General features: G+C 44.8%; 1 protein-coding gene across 1 annotated transcript in view; it reads left to right on the plus strand.

Annotated features, from left to right (window-relative positions):
• syne2b (spectrin repeat containing, nuclear envelope 2b) overlaps window positions 1-16392 on the plus strand; it is a 268255-nt gene that overhangs the window by 232534 nt on the left and 19329 nt on the right. Inside the window, exons 120-125 of the mRNA XM_056295430.1 lie at window positions 1373-1560; window positions 3563-3713; window positions 8985-9167; window positions 11790-11927; window positions 13042-13236; window positions 14293-14596. Of these exons, the coding sequence (XP_056151405.1) occupies window positions 1373-1560; window positions 3563-3713; window positions 8985-9167; window positions 11790-11927; window positions 13042-13236; window positions 14293-14596 (1159 nt within the window). The remainder of the gene's footprint in view (window positions 1-1372; window positions 1561-3562; window positions 3714-8984; window positions 9168-11789; window positions 11928-13041; window positions 13237-14292; window positions 14597-16392) is intronic.

Consider the following 16392-nt stretch of genomic DNA (forward strand, 5'->3'; position numbering starts at 1 on the left):
GACGAGAGGAAAAAGAGAGCGGAGACAGACAGAAAGAGATGAGACCTCTGCTCGCCTGCTGTTGCTGAAAGAAGGTGGAAGCTCTTACCATTAGTGGTTGAAGGGAAGGCTAAAATCACTGTATGGCTGTGCTCTCCAGGCTTCCACCCGTCGCCAAGGCAACCCTGAAAGTGCTAACTTTTAACAAACAAGTGCTAACAAAAGTGCTGTCAGGCCTCTGGGAGTGAGCTAATACTCCCCCCAAAAATCCAGCGCACGCACACACACACAAACACACACACACACACACACACACACGCCAAAAGGAAAGCAGAGTGGAAGCTCTCATAGCAAGGCACTGGACAAAGCTAGTCTGTGACTGACAATGAAACGCTGAAAAAAAATCTGAACAAGTATTCAAAGTTGTATTAGAAAAATGCATATTGCATCCCAAGTGGTTGATTGAATCGGTCATGGTAAATTTCCGCTTTATACAACAGTAAAAGTTAGTTTTTTCCCTCTCTCAAGTAAGTAAGTAAGTAAGCACGCTTCATCATGGAAACTATTTCAGTGTTACAGAGAGCATGCAGCCATTGTGCAGAGGCCTCAGTAGCCTATAGGAAGGTTTCCTACTGTCAGTCTGGGGACTTTACTGGCCCCGTGTTACCTCCGGCATGGTAGGGTGTCCCAACAGACGCAATTGGCTGTATCTGCAGGTAGGAAGCCGGATGTGGGTATGTGTCTTGATCGCTGCACTAGCGCCTCCCCTGGTCAGTCAGGGCACCTGTTTGGGGGGGGGGGCTGGGGGGAATAATGTGATCCTCTCACGCACTATGTCCCCCTGGTGATACTCTTCACTGTCAGGTGAAAAGAAGCAGCAGACATGGTAGTCTGCATCCCTCCCCGGATTGGCAGAGGGAGTGAAGCAGTGACCGGGACGGCTCAGAAGAGTGAAGCAATGTGCCAGATACAATTGGGAAGAGAAAAAGGGGGAAAAATACATAGGGTCTTCTTCAAGGCTTCCTCGTTAGCGAGGGTTGCCAGCACCATCAGGATAACATAGGGTCTAGTGTTTAAATTTGTCTGGTTGTTCCCCTGGCCCTTCCCATCTTGTATAGATGGTATGAACTGACATATCCTTGTAATCAAGTTACATTAAGCGTTGCTGTGTTTACTTTGTTGTATTCTAATGTCTACCTGGCTCGGTTTCTCCCAATATACTGTTTCCTTTCTTAGTTGTATCCTAATATGCGCTACAGTGGTAATCCAGTGCAGCCAGGTGGGGAGATTGGAACATCTAAGATTTCATCTAAGCTAGTCTAACATGGTGTAAACCTGGCATAGAGTCTTGAGTTCAGTTCTGATTCTGGCATTTTTTTCTGTGATCTTCAAGGACCTGCAGCGGGACATCGAGCAGCATACAGAAGGTGTGGCGTCGGTCCTTACCCTGTGCGACGTGTTGCTCCATGATGCCGACGCTTGTGGCAGCGACTCAGAGAACGACTCAATCCAGCAGACCACCCGCAGCCTGGACCGGCGCTGGAGAAACATCTGTGCCATGTCCATGGAGAGGAGGATGAGGTGGGTTACATTTGAATTATTGGTTTGATGAGAAATTATAAAAGCACAGGGATTACAAAAAACACGGCTATAAAAAAGATAAATTTAAAAATAACTTTAAGCTCAGTAAACCCTTCCAAAGACAGAAACACAGGGCACAGGGCTTAAAATTCAAGCAATCACCAATGCAATATATTACACATTACACCAGACTACAACACAAGGCACGGTGGTCCAGTGGTTAGCACTGATGCCTCACATTAAGAAGGTCCTGGGTTTGAACCCCAGGCCATCCCAGGTCCTTTCTGTGTGGAGTTTGCATGTTCTCCCCGTGTCTGCGTGGGTTTCCTCCAGGTGCTTGGGTTTCCTCCCACCATCAAAAAGTCATGCGTATGAGGGTTAATACTCCTGCCTGTGCCCCTGAGCAAGGCAATGGAAAGAGGAACTGGAGTTGGTCCCCGGGCGCTGCAGCTGCCCACTGCTCCTATACAATAGGATGACTTAAATGCAGAGGACACACTCATTGTAACAATACAATGTCGAATAAAGCGGCTTTCATTTCGTGGCTTTCATAAAAATGCATAGAATAAGACAGATGCATGTAGTATAGAAGTAGAACATGCAAGAGAGATAAAGAAATAAACATATAAATAGTAAGAGGGTGGGGTGTCCAGGTAGCGTAGTGGTGTATTCCGTTGTCTACCAACAAGGGAATCGCCGGTTCGAATCCTCGTGTTACCTCCGGCTTTGTCGGGCGTCCCTACAGACACAGTTGACCTTTCGCAAAGTCCCGCCCCCCTTAGTTACTGTTGCTATGCCCGTCAAGCATTTCAGAACTATCCAGGAAGTAGCCAGAAAACACCAAAACATGAAGGAAGAAATCAGCGCATTGTGTGGGTAAAAGTAACAGGAATAATACGTTAGCTGTACTAGCTATCAATAATAGCTAGTAGCAAGCTTAGCTTGGAGCAGACAGGTATTTTTGTTGATTTTGGATGGATTAAGCTGGCCATGGGGTCTGCTATACTGCGAAATCTATTGCCGACATTGCACTTCTTGCGTTCTGGGTTTCGGGAAGGGAAAGAAAATTACACCGCCTCCAAACTTTTCAGATATCTAGTATTCGATTTGCAGATCCCATAGGCACACCGTTTCAGCATTTTGTTGTGTGTGTGAAAGCTTGACGGACCATGGCTAAGGTAGGATTGGACAAGCACCGTTCTGGGGCGGTACTTTGCGAAAGGTCAAGTGTCCGTGTCTGTGGGTGGGAAATCGGATGCGAGTATGTGTTCTGGTCGCTGCACTAGTGCCTCCTCTGGTCGGTCTGGGCACCTGTTCAGGGGGGAGGGGGAACTGGGGAGAAAGCGGGATCCTCCCACGCACTACGTCCCCCTGGTGAAACTCTTCACTGTCAGGTGAAAAGAAGCAGCTGGCGACTCCACATGTATCGGAGGAGACGTGGTAGAATGCAGCCCTCCCCAGATCGGCAGAGGGGGTGGAGCAGTGACCAGGATGGCTCGGAAGAGTGGGGTAATTAGCCAAGTACAATTGGGCAGAAAAAGGGGGGAAAATCCTTAAAAAAAAAGTAAGATGGTGAATGCAAATCCTGATGCTGATGGGCAGTGATGAGGCTGAATATGGAGGTTAACTTGTGTGTGTGGGGGGGGGGGTGCGCAGGCATACCACATATGTAAACTGGGTAAGGTGGAATTAGAGAGGTAGAGAGATAATTTGCATGTTGAGTTAATTGAGCAACATTTCAAACAGTTTGGTTTATAAGAGAAGTCCTGTGTTTATTTCAAACTTGCTGGGTTTATGGGACAAGGCGACGGGCTACATGGTTGACAGTGTACTGAGGACGGTGGATTGAAGACGTCAGTATATGGCGTAGTTCACTGTATCAGTCTCGTGAAATGCTGACCTGTGTTTTCTCAGCTGAACTGTCTGGTGCGGTAAAAGTTTGGTAAATAAGTTAATGAAAAAAGATTTATATCGTTCTTCTTTCTATCGTTACTTTTTGAAGAATTGAGGAGACTTGGCGTCTCTGGTGTAAGTTCCTGGACGACTACTCTCGCTTTGAGGAATGGCTGAAGACAGCAGAGGTCACCGCAGCCAACCCCGAGTCTGCTGACGTCCCCTACACCAGCGCCAAGGAGGAGCTCAAGAAGTTCGAGGTAAGTGGGGAAAAAGTAGTACTTCATGAAAATAAAACTTAATTTACTACATCCTAGCATCAAGCAGTTAATCACATCTTATTTACATGACACACTGGAAAAAGAAAATGCAAGCATTTGCCTGTGTGTGTGTGGATGGGTGGATGGGTATAGAGGATGAATCCAATCCCAGGATGGTATATGGGACAAATGAATGTTTGGGCTCTATCACTCACCAGGCGCAAAGCAGCGCCAAACGCAATGCGAGTGTCTGTGCTAGTTTCAGATAAACACAGCTGTCATTTTCCCGCCGAGCGCCCACGTTGTTTAAATAGCAAATGTACTTGCGCTCACGTGAGCGCCTATCGGTGTGTTGGTCTTTAAATTGGTATTATGAGATGTGGTGAGGCGCATCTTGAGGCAGCGGAAAGCGATAGCGCCATTGACCAACAAAAACCCGGTCTTAAGTGAGTGGTGCAGTATTTTACTGTTATTTTAAGGGCACCCCCCCCCTTTCTCTCCATTTATACCTGGCCAATCACCCCGCTCTCCGAGCCATCCCAGTTGCTGCTCCCACCCCTCTTCTGAGCCTGAGAGGGCTGCAGACTACCCCATTCGTCCTCCAATACATGTGGAGTCGCCAGCCGCTTCTTTTCACTTGACAGTGAGGAGTTTCACCAGGGGGATGTAGCACGTGGGAGGACTACACTATTCCCCCCAGTTCTCTCTCCCCCCTGAACAGGCGCCCCGACCAACCAGAGGAGGCGCTAGTGCAGCGACCAGGACACATACCCACATCCGGCTTCCCACCCACAGACACGGCCAATTGTATCTATAGCTATAGGGACACCTGACCAAGCCGGAGGTAGCACGGGGATTCGAACTGGCGATCCCTGTGTTGCTAGGCAACACAGGGATCGGTAGAGGGGGTGACCTGGTCGGTAGAGGGGGTGGAGCAATGACCAGGATGGCTCAGAAGAGGGGGGTAATTGGCCAAGTACAATTGGGGAGGGAAAAAAAGGGGGGGGAGTACAACCCCTTTGAAACATGCCCCATATTTTGTGCTTAGATTATGTGCGGCTAAACTAGCAAACGTGGATTTGGTAACACTCTTAAATGCACTTGCGCCATGTGCTTTAGATCAAGTACTCAGATCGGTAAAATATACCCCTTTGTGTGTGTATAAAGGAGTATGGCAGTAGGCAGCTTTGGGGGGCAGGGTAAGGACGCCTGCAGGTGTAAGGGAGGGGAGTGTAGCGTTGACTCTGGCTTAACCCCAGTTTAGCATCATGGATAATGTGTGCTTTAAGTTTAACTTCATGAATAATATGTACTTTAAATAATGTGTACTTTAAAGAGAAGAGTTCCCAAGTGCTTAACAAGCAGTGTGGTACTACTAAAGAAACGCTAATGACGTAAGCAAAAGGAAATGCCAGACTAGTATATGAAATATCCTGGAGAGCTTTGGAAAAATAAATCAGGAACATGCAGTGAAAAAACAAAGCTCATTAGAAAAAATGCCTGTTTGTAAAACATTTTCTTTAGGGAGAGATTTAAAAACAATTCGTCAAATTTGGATCCTCTGTAAGGAAGTCCCAGAAAGCCTTCGGACTCAGCAAATTTAAACCCCCAAATTAAATGTCCTTGGAAGGAGGGTTCAGCACTGATGTCAAGACTTTTCTTTTTTACTCTCGCAAAACTACTACATCAAGACCCACAGACAAAACGACATCGTCCAAGTCATTATGCTTCAGTAGATGTTGTACAAGAATGAGAAAGAGTCTATTTAAAAGCAAAAACCATCGCTGGGAGTAACCAGATATCGATGTTATTGGTGCCTTTTCATCATTCTACGTGGCTGTATGGCCAAAAAATACAAATGATACAGCCAAGGGAAAGTGCTGCTGCGAGGGAAAGTAGGTAATTTTTCAGTCTTTAGCACAGGAAATTGGGAGGAAAAAAGTTAGCAGGGTGGCCTTGTCTTTGTAAAGAAACCTTTCTGAAAATGAACATGTCCATCAATCCTTGCCAATTTGTCAATTTCAATCAGAGCGTATTTCAGGGGGATGTTAAAACCTGTATGGCATCCGCAGCTCTTACTAACTAACTTACTAACTATTGACCTCTCACCTGAAATGCAGATATGCATATGCAGGCACACAGGAAGACGTTTTAAGTAGGGGGGCTGCCAACTAAAACGACAAGTATTGTGGCGAGCCGGCATGGAAGAATGTGTCGAGAGGCCAAGATCTCTTGTTCTTTTTTTCTTTTTCTTTTCTGAAAAAATGTTCAACCTTTTTCTCCGACGTGTTCTTGGCCAATTACGCCACTCTTCCGAACTGTCCCAGTTGCTGCTCCACCCCCTCTGCGGATCCGGGAAGGGCTGCAGACTACCACATGCCTCCTCCCATTCATGTGGAGTCGCCAGCCGCTTCTTTTCACCCGACAGTGAGGAGTTTCGCCAGGGGGATGTAGCACGTGGGAGGATCACGCTATTCCTCCCAGTTCCCCCACCCCCCACGAACAGGTGCCCCGACCGATCAGAGGAGGTGCTAGTGCAGCGATCAGGACACATACCTACATCTGGCTTCCCACCCGCAGACACAGCCGATTGTATTTGCAGGGACGCCCGACCAAGCCGGAGGTAACATGGGGATTCGAACCGGAAAACCCCGCGTTGGTAGGCAACAGAATAGACCGCTACGCTACCCGGGCGCCCCCAGAGATCTATTTTTAATTGCGGCTCCTGTGCCTCATACACCGCACGACCCCGGGAGTGCCCTTTTATTCACACCAGCCAGAACGGACCAGAACTGACAACAAAGTAATGAGTCACAAGTGATGTCACAAGTGCCGACATCAGTCTCAGTGACGGTCCTACAGTTAGTTAGTCAGTAAACGGTCTCCTACTTAGTCTGAGTCGAACCCTCAAAACAACAACACAAGAATAACCACAACATGAACATGACATCATTAAAACACAATTTTAAATCTAATATTTACAGTCCCATCAGCCATTGCACTCCTCCAGCGCAGAACCACCGAAAGTCAGAGCGACCGCATCCCCTGGTCACTACAGTATGACGTCATTGTTTTGTTTGTAAGGTGTGTAGCAGATTTGGAATTGAGTGTTTACTCACTTTATTGTTAAAAGTGTAAATTCCACTCAGCCCTGGCCCACTGTTTAAAATAAAGGTATGTTTTATTTTTTTTTTGCAATTGTACGTTAGGAAAAGTTAGGCATATTGTTAGGTTTAAAATGTTACACAGCCACCTGCCACTACTGCACTACTAGGGGGGGCACTCACCACTAGGGGGCGCTCCAGCCCCCCCCACACACACACACTTCCCGCAATATAGTGCATATATGTCTCAGAGATGTAAGAGAAAATGAAATTACTGCATATCTTTCCATGTGCGTGAAATATAGAAATTGACTCTTGAAATAATCATGAAGAGATGTTTGACATGAGCTGGATCTGAACCATGCAAGAACACGACATAGACAGTTTCCTAGGCAAGCACCCCCCCCACCACCACCACTACAAAAAGATGACCTGGAAGTCATTCCAGGTTAAGCTTCTCACAATCTATTGACCTGCATTGGAGAAGAGCCATTCGAATCAAACAGTAATATTTGTAGGTAATTCTTGCCGTCTGATTTTACATGCTAGAAAGTGCCTAGTGGACGAAGTTTATAGCATCCGGAAATGTCGCAATATAACTGAGGGAGACAATCGCAGAAATGTTTACTACATACATGTAATAAGCTCTTGTGACTGTCTACAACCAGTCACACCAACTCCCTTCTTTTTTGCGAAAACCACCATGACAAACCCGTCTATGTCCTCTACATAGGCTGAAACAAAATATAAAATGTATTTGCAAATACTATTTGATCCAGGTCAAACCATTGTCAGCTGAGTGTCAGGGTTTCTGTGGTGGTGGAAGACGTAGGGAACCTTTGGCCCTCATGAGTCGGCCTGGATTACTAACTGAGATTAGTTCCTGCTAATCTGGACTCCGCTGAATGTCTGCTTTACCTCCACGGTTAGCTGGATCTCAGTGTTGATAGTGCTGCTTAACCGAGATGCTTCATCCTGTGGAAGACCAGTGACCTAAATACTGTGTGTCAAATGGTTGTAATGGGAGTGGCGGCAGCCTGACTGGTAGGGAAGTTGGTTCATGACCAGAAGGGTGTTTGCTGATAGCCTCGGACTGGCCATGAAAGGTACTTAATCTGCATTTAGCAGCCAGTGGTAGAAATATTGTGCTTTAACTGCAGCTGCCTTGTGTGAATGTGTCACTGTAGGAATGTTGCTCAGCAAACTATCCCTGCATATAGCTTATTTCACTTTCACTTATCTCTCATGTGGAGTGAATAGCATAAACTAAAATGCCACTATAGTTTGACTTTTTTTAAATCGTTCCCTGATTTATTTGTTTTGTCTTTTTTCCATGCACTGTAGTACGCTTGTCTACAACCCAAATGTTTCTCATGACCTGGTCTCGTTAAAAAACATTAACAGTGGGGGCATCCGAGTAGCGTGGCGGTGTCCGGGTAGCGTGGCGGTCTATTCCGTTGCCTACCAACACGGGGTTCGCCCGATCCAATCCCCGTGTTACTGCCGGCTTGCTCGGGCGTCCCTACAGACACAATTAGCCATGTCTGCGGGTGGGAAGCCAGATGTGGGTATATGTCCTGGTCGCTGCACTAGCACCTCCCCTGTTCAGGGGGAAGGGGGAACTAGGGAGAATAGCGTGATCCTCCCATGCACTATGTCCCCATGGCGAAGCTCCTCACAGTTAGGTGAAAAGAAGCGGCTGGTGACATGTGGTAGTCTGCAGCCCTCCCTGGATCGGCAGAGGGGGTGGAGCAACAACCAGGACAGCTCGGAAGAGTGGGGTAATTGGTCGGATACAATTGGAGAGAAACAAACAAAAAGGGGGGGGGGGTTAACTGTTTAGGATTATTATTTTTAAATCTCAATGGAACTTTTTGTTGAAAAGATGGAGTAAATGAAACTTGGATGATCTCTGTGGAGAAAAAAAAACTTTAGGGGCAGGCCACTATGCTTTATGTTTTCTAGCTGAATCCTAGCAGGTCTTTTTCAAGTAAACAAATAATTTTGCAAAATATTCCATTTGCAGTGTTTTGCACATCCCTAGTTGAAGTCAGAATAGGATGTCTAGTCACTGGTTTGTAGCGCATTCCCAACCAGAACAATTTCTACATTGCTGTTTAAAAATGTTTTAATCGGGCCGATGTGGGTCATAACTTTTTTATTCCAGGCCTTCCAGAGACAGGTCCACGAGCGTCTAACTCAGTTGGAACTGGTCAACAAACAGTACCGACGTCTGGCCCGGGAGAACCGAACAGACGCTGCCAGCAAGCTCAAGGTCATGGTCCACGAGGGGAATCAGCGCTGGGACAGCCTGCAGAAGAGGGTGGCCGCCATTCTCCGCAGACTCAAGGTGAGGTGGGGACAGAAGTCACATTGATTTATTGATTGGGCAAACAGTATAGAAATTCAAAAGGTCAAAATTAAGATGCCAATCAGTACTTATAGAAGACAATCAATGAAATTACAGCAAACAGTTTGCAGTGGGGCGGAGAAGATGGTGACACACACACACACACACACACATCAGGGACCAACTGTTCATTCATAGAGGTGATTAATAAAAGGTTCAACCTTATGTATTTTTTATTATGTGAATAACATTAAAGTATTGATACAGATAGTTCGTTCCTGCAGTTCGAGAGGATACCAATATGGCAACCAGAACTATGCTATGAGAGCAATTTAACTCCGGCTTCTGAAATACGAGTTCGCCCCATTCTTTGGAGGGATAATTTTCCCCCTGAGTTCCCCCTCAGTGTGCTTAATGTAGAGAGCAGGTGCTCCCAATGTACTGAATTTGTATGAAATTGTCTTGTCGCCAGCATGTCCTGTCACGTTATTAAAGTATGGCTCGACCTTTTGATTTTCTCAGTTGACTGAATAGTTTGTACTTCTTTTTTTTTTTTGGCCCCGCTAAACAAAAAGTTGAGAAACGTTGGCTTGTGTTTGTTCTCATAATATTTTAAAGGCATTTTACTTGTTTGGGTGCGGAGTAGAGCGACTGCAAAGATTAGGGAGAGATTTAGCAAAGGAGTGAAAAAGACAATTGCTGCTGTTTCCCATTTGCACATGCACGCTCATGCCCGCTGCCCATCACTCTCACTTTGGTCCACAGCCAGCATGCATCCATATGTCTTTGTTTACCTCAGTTTCTCCTATAATTACCATTGTTATTGTTTTTATTCATGCTTCTGTTGGAATGTGAACCTGTCCAACGTCCTTCCTGCCTTTCTCCCAATAACTGCTTGAATAGACTGCAGTCCTGAATTGAATTAGGCAATGAAGGAGTACATTAGTTATTGTCATTCATCAGTGTAGCTGTTAAATATACGGGGCATCGGTAGACTGCTACTGTAAACCAAAGTTGTTGTCTTTTTTTAAGTGTTGTGACGCCATGAAACGGAAATCAGAGGTCATCAAATAGCAACTATGTATTTCAATATTTTAGGAAGTTGTGGGTTTTAACACCACATTAAATGATTGTTCTTTTAATAGCTGGTGTTTTGCATCTTTTTATTGCTCTGAAGATGAACAAAAGGCGCAGTTGGATAATGGACGAAGATAAAAAATCAAACTTTGGGTGAGTGGTGCCGTGCTCCCAGTCCGGCTCCCAGCCCTAAGCCGTCAGTATTTAGGTCACTTCTCAGACGGTGACAAGGCATGGACGGTCACGTTGCAGCTGTTTGCATTGTGGCTTGTAGCGTTGACTGGATTGGGGGGGGGGGTATATGTTGCCTTATATAAGGTAGTGTGTGATCAAAGAGCTCTTTTGACTGGATCTAAGCCAAAGCACTCTGACCTAGAGTTGGGTCAACAGAGCTTTGAGAATGTGTGGAAGTACACCTTGACATGGCTTTACTCGGGATAGATTACAGTGAGACGTAGAATTTGTGTTAAAATACTGAGACTGCCAAAGCAAAGTAATTTTAATTTATTGCGATGACAACTTAGCCATATCAGCAGTCTTAATATGGTGCTAAATTATACATATATTTTACTTAAATAAGTTTGAAAAACTTAGAATATTTCAAGATATGATTAGTAAGGTTTATGCACACACTTACATACAAGACTACCTTCTAAATGCCGAGATGCAACTACTTTTTCAATATGTGATTTGGATTTTTTTTTAAGGTTAAAACATCTAGAATAACCTTTCTCATCCTGTTCATACAAACCTTAAGTCACGTCAAGTCAATTTTATTTGTTTAGCCCAATATCTCAAATTACAAATTTACCCCAGGGGGCTTTACAGCAACACAACTTCCTGTCCTTAGAGCCTTGCATCAGGTAACTAGAATCAGAAATACTTTATTCATCCCCGAGAGGAAATTGGATAAGGAACAATAAGTAATAACTCCCTAAAAAAGCTTTTAACAGGGGGAAAAAATAGGAAGAAACCTCAGGGAGAGCAACAGAGGAGGGATGTCTCTGCCAGGACGGACAACGTGCAATGGATGTTGTGTTTACACATTTTACAGAATACAACAATGAACGAGGATATCACAATTATAATGGAATTATAAAATATATGAAGAATATGATGAGGAGGATGCCAAGCAGTGTCCAGACGCCACCGGAACAGCCCAGGACCCGAGCCATTCGACCAGCGTCACCATTAAAAAAAAATGTCACACGTCTTAGTGAGAGAAGAATATAACATTAAAACAGGATAACAAAATTATAGGGATTCATAAGATATCGAAAAAGAAAATGTGATGAGGGAGATGCCAAGCAGTGTCCAGGTGGCGACCACCAAACAACAACTGTAGTGGATTTAACAGCTGTAATTCTAAAAAAAAAAAAAAGCAGCTTATTCTCTATCCTTACCCAAGGTATAAATGCTACCAATATCAAGTTCATTTGTTTTTGCATGATGTTTTTTTTTTTGTTTTTTTTAGGGCGACGAAGAATCAATAATTCAAGTTAAAGCACATTTTTATTAATGAGACTTAAACCCTATGCCCTGTAGCACTTTACCTCCCAGAGAGAGGACTTCGAGGGCACGCGGGAGGGCATCCTGGTGTGGTTGACGGAGATGGACCTTCAGCTTACCAATGTGGAGCACTTCTCAGAGAGTGATATTGAGGACAAGATGAGGCAGCTGAATGTAAGTCTGCACTCCAGGTGTCTTGATGCATACTCAATAATCCAGGTAAAAAAATCAAAGAAGGTTGAATCAGTTCATCTGGATACACCTGTATCCAGATGAACTGATTCAACCTTCTTTGATCGGCACTCAAGGACCATCAAACTCTGTTTTTGATGTCTGCATGGTAGGTATGTTTGAGAAGTCTGGGTATTTTTTTCAATCTTTATTTAATGAGGAAAGCTGTCTTAAGAGCACGTTTTCTCAAAGCAACCAAGCTGGGGGTTTGCTGGGGTTGGGAGGGTTACATCCTTATGAACATATACGCCTTGAGATTTATTAGCATTATTTATATCGTCTGTTGCGATTTTTATGAGCTAAATATAGATTACCCTAATTTAACTTAGCATATTAGCGAGTTTTTTTTTCTTTGAAGTTCCCTCACTTTTGTGTGGAATGTACATATGAGACTTCTTCGGGGCTTGTTATCAAAGACCAAACTGAAGCATGAGTAGGAGAATGACCTAGTATTTGTTAAGAGACCTGTTTGCTATTCATCATTCATCTTAGCCAGTTCACCTGACAAATCCCTCTAGAAAAAAAAGCCCTGAACCTTTCATTCTTAGTCATTGAGGATAAGGCTGCCAGCTTAAAACTAAATCCTTAAAGTATGATAAACCCCTAAATCATGTTTTTTGAAGTTTTCCAACATGCCTTCTGCCTTTAGAAACCTATCAAAACTAGACATAAATACAAAATTTACTAAGATAATGTCGATAAACCTCTTTCATTGGGAAAAAAACAGTTGTACTGCCTTCTTGTTGTTTGAAATCTTCATCCCTGCTGCTCTGCCAGGTGCACCTCAATTGGTGATTTTCTGCTGAAGATTTTGAGGTAGTCTGACATCAGCAGGCAGAAACTCAAAAAAAAAAAAGAAAGGAGCAAATTGTCAGGTTAAGAGGTGTAGCTAGACATCAGTTGTCCCCGAGATGCAGCCTGATCTTCCATCTCACTCTATAATCCCCAAATTGGCATTTTTTCAAAAGAATGTACTGAGCTGAAACCAACTTGATACCATGTATAGCATCACCCTTTAAAACAATTTAATTCACCTGTGTTGCTCTCTCCCCCGCAGGGTTTCAAGCAGGAGATCACCCTAAACACCAACAAGATCGACGCACTAATTGTGTTTGGGGAGAACCTTATCCAAAAGAGTGCTCCTCTGGACGCTGTGCTAATTGAGGATGAGCTGGAGGAGCTCCACTCCTACTGCCAGGAGGTGTTTGGAAGGGTTGCTCGCTTCCACCACCGCCTTGTGAACAGACGCCCGGTCAGTAGTGCTTGGCATCACTAGAAAGTGCCCGTATCCTCACAGTACTGTAGTCCTAGACCTCCTAGAATCCCTCAACCAAGACTTTCCTGTCATTTCATGCCTGTCAAATAACTATTTACAGCATTATTGATTTAGTGAATGGGAGACTGTGGAAGAATACGTCTCAAGAGATATAATCGATAGTGTAGAAATTCAGGCTTAAAGATGCCATGAAAAGAATAAATTTCCCAATGCATGTGTCCCATAATCAATAGTTTTGTCCATCTAACTGGTACCTCACAGCTCCCATCCAGGGAGCCATACGATCACACTATATTCAAAAACTATTAGAAATGGATCACAGAGTCATGCTGTTTGCTCTGGTCACCATCACGCATCATTGTGATCAGTGTTTTTTTTTTTCAGTTTTTCTTTAAACAACATTATAAAGTAAAAAAGACTTATTTTGCAATCTATAGAAAGTTATTTTGTATCTGGCAGACTTGAGTGTGAAGACATCCCTGTACATATTTGGGAATACCATGCATGTGATTGTTCTGACTTTCAAGGCAAAGCCACTGCTATCTCGTCAGCAGCTGGCTTCCATCTGCTTACCGCATGGGAAATAAATACAGATGTTCAGCATTGAAATCATACTAATAGCCCTTGTTAAATGAGACAGATTGCTGCCTTTTGAAGTCACCTTTGGAAAGAGTGGAACACAAGTTTTTCACCATTATGGGTTATGCTGTTTAAGGCTGAAGCTACGTATGTCTATGTAAACTATATTTAATGAATTTTGAAAACAATGGCCACCTATGGCTTCTTGGATGGGAGCTAAGTTTAGCAGTGGCTAGATGGAAGACATGCAAGTATGGGGAATGCATGAGGCAATTTCATGTTTTCATAGCATTTTCAACAATAAGAAAAAACAAAATCACACTGGTGTTACCCTTTAAATTTCCTTAATCAGTCAGGCAAAAAACAACTTTTACATAGACATACAATCATGAATATTCACATATTATAATTGACATGGAAATAATTGTTGACCTATTTCCTATTCTCGCTAAGGTTCTGGAAGAGGAGAGAGAGACGTCAGACCGGGACACAGACTTGGATGGCTCACCGGACCTGACCAGCCAGACCTCTTGGAGTCAGACTGAGAAGGAAGAGGAGGTGGATGGAAAGGTGGGTGGTGGCATGATGGGACGGCAGGCCATGTGTCACCTCCTGGCTCCCCCCCAGGAGCGATCCGGCCGGGAGACCCCAGTTAGCGTGGACTCCATCCCTCTGGAGTGGGACCACACAGTCGACGTGGGAGGGTCTTCATCACACGAGGATGATGAGGATGCCACCTTCTTCAGCGCTCTGTCGGGTAAGGCTCGACCCTAATCTGCCTCTGCTTGGTCATGATCTGCCTTCCAGGGTGTTTTTTTAGAAAAGATGAGTAGCGTGGCAGTCTATTCTGTTGCCTACCAACACGGGGATTGCCGATTCGAATCCCCGTGTTACCTCTGGCTTGGTCGGGCGTCCCTACAGACACAATTGGCCGTGTCTGCGAGTGGGAAGCTGGACGTGGGTGTGTGTCCTGTTCGCTGCACTAGCGCCTCCTCTGGTTGGTCAGGGCGCCTGTTCAGGGGGGAGGGGGAACTGAGGGGAATAGCGTGATCCTCCCAAGCGCTACGTCCACCTGGCGAAACTCCTCACTGTCAGGTGAAAAGGGCTGGCGACTCCACATGTATTGGAGGAGGCATGTGGTAGTCTGCAGCTCTCCCGGGATCGACAGAGGGGGTGGAGCAGTGACCAGGATGGCTTTGAAGAGTAGGGTAATTGGCCAAGTACAATGTGGGAGAAAAGGGGGAACATTTTTTTAAAAAAAGATAAAAATTAATGCTTTCTGGAACACAATATCTAGCAAGTTTGGCAGTTCCATTCTCTGTTGAAATAATTATTTTGTTTTAAGTGACTATATATTGAAATTAAATATTGAGTTTTTATTGTTAGCCAAGCAAGTTTTGGCATTCAAGGGATTTGACTTGGTTTGAAGCTACACTTAAACAACACATAGGACAGGAAATACCAGAAATTCATCTTTAAATTGAAAATGACAGCATGCAGACACAGTCTGAATAAAAAAATGGACTGCTACTCTAGCTGCTAGTCTCAAAGTAGTACACTACAGTACACAGTCTAGCAATCTATAAGAGAGTCTGCGCACCTGAGACTATCCAAGCTGGCTACTTAGTGAAGGCCTTTGGAAATTATCAATATCAATCGAGTATTGATAATAAATATGAACTATGATGATTGGTGGCACAGTGGTTAGCACGATTGCCTCACAGCAAGAAGGTTCTGGATTCAAGCCCCAGGGTTGTTCGACCTTGGGGGTCATCCCAGGTCATCCTCTGTGTGGAGTTTGCATGTTCTCCCCTTGTCTGCATGGGTTTCGTCCAGGTGCTCCGGTTTCCTCCCACGTTCCAAAGACATGTAGGTCAGGTGAATTGGCCGTACTAAATTGTCCCTAGGTGTGAATGTGTCGGCGCTGTGATGGACCGGCGGCCTGTCCAGGGTGTCTCCCCGCCTGCCGCCCAATGACTGCTGAGATAGACTCCAGCGTCCTGCGACCCCCATTGGGATAAGCAGCTTGGATAATTGATGGATGGATCAAACATGATCTATTCTACAATGTTAATTTTCATCCTCTGGACTTTGATGTTTCCGCGCTCTGAGATGAGTTACCAAGTTTGCTCTACATCCATTCTTTTTTTCTTTTTAAAATTTTTTTATTTCTGATCTTCCCCTTTTTATCCCAATTTAGTGGCCAATCGACCCCTATTTTAATTCAAACACCCACCCTCGTACTGCATGCGTTCGCCAACTGCATCTCTCCGGTCGGCAGTCTCGAAGGAGACGCCTCGCCACTTTCGTGACAAGGCAACTCCAGGCCGAACCACTGCTTTTTCCGACACACACAGAGATGCATTCATGTGACAAACACAAGCCGACTCCGCCCCACTCCCGAAGACAGCGTTGCCAATTATTGCCAACGAGTCCGGCCATAGTCGGATCTGACGAGACCGGGGTGCGAACACCTGGTCCCCAATGGGCAACTGCATCGATACAAAGCTGATGCTCTCTTAGACCGCTACACCACTGCGGACTCTACATCCA

This window comes from Lampris incognitus, chromosome 16, assembly GCF_029633865.1.
Source record: "Lampris incognitus isolate fLamInc1 chromosome 16, fLamInc1.hap2, whole genome shotgun sequence".
Lineage (NCBI taxonomy): Eukaryota > Metazoa > Chordata > Actinopteri > Lampriformes > Lampridae > Lampris > Lampris incognitus.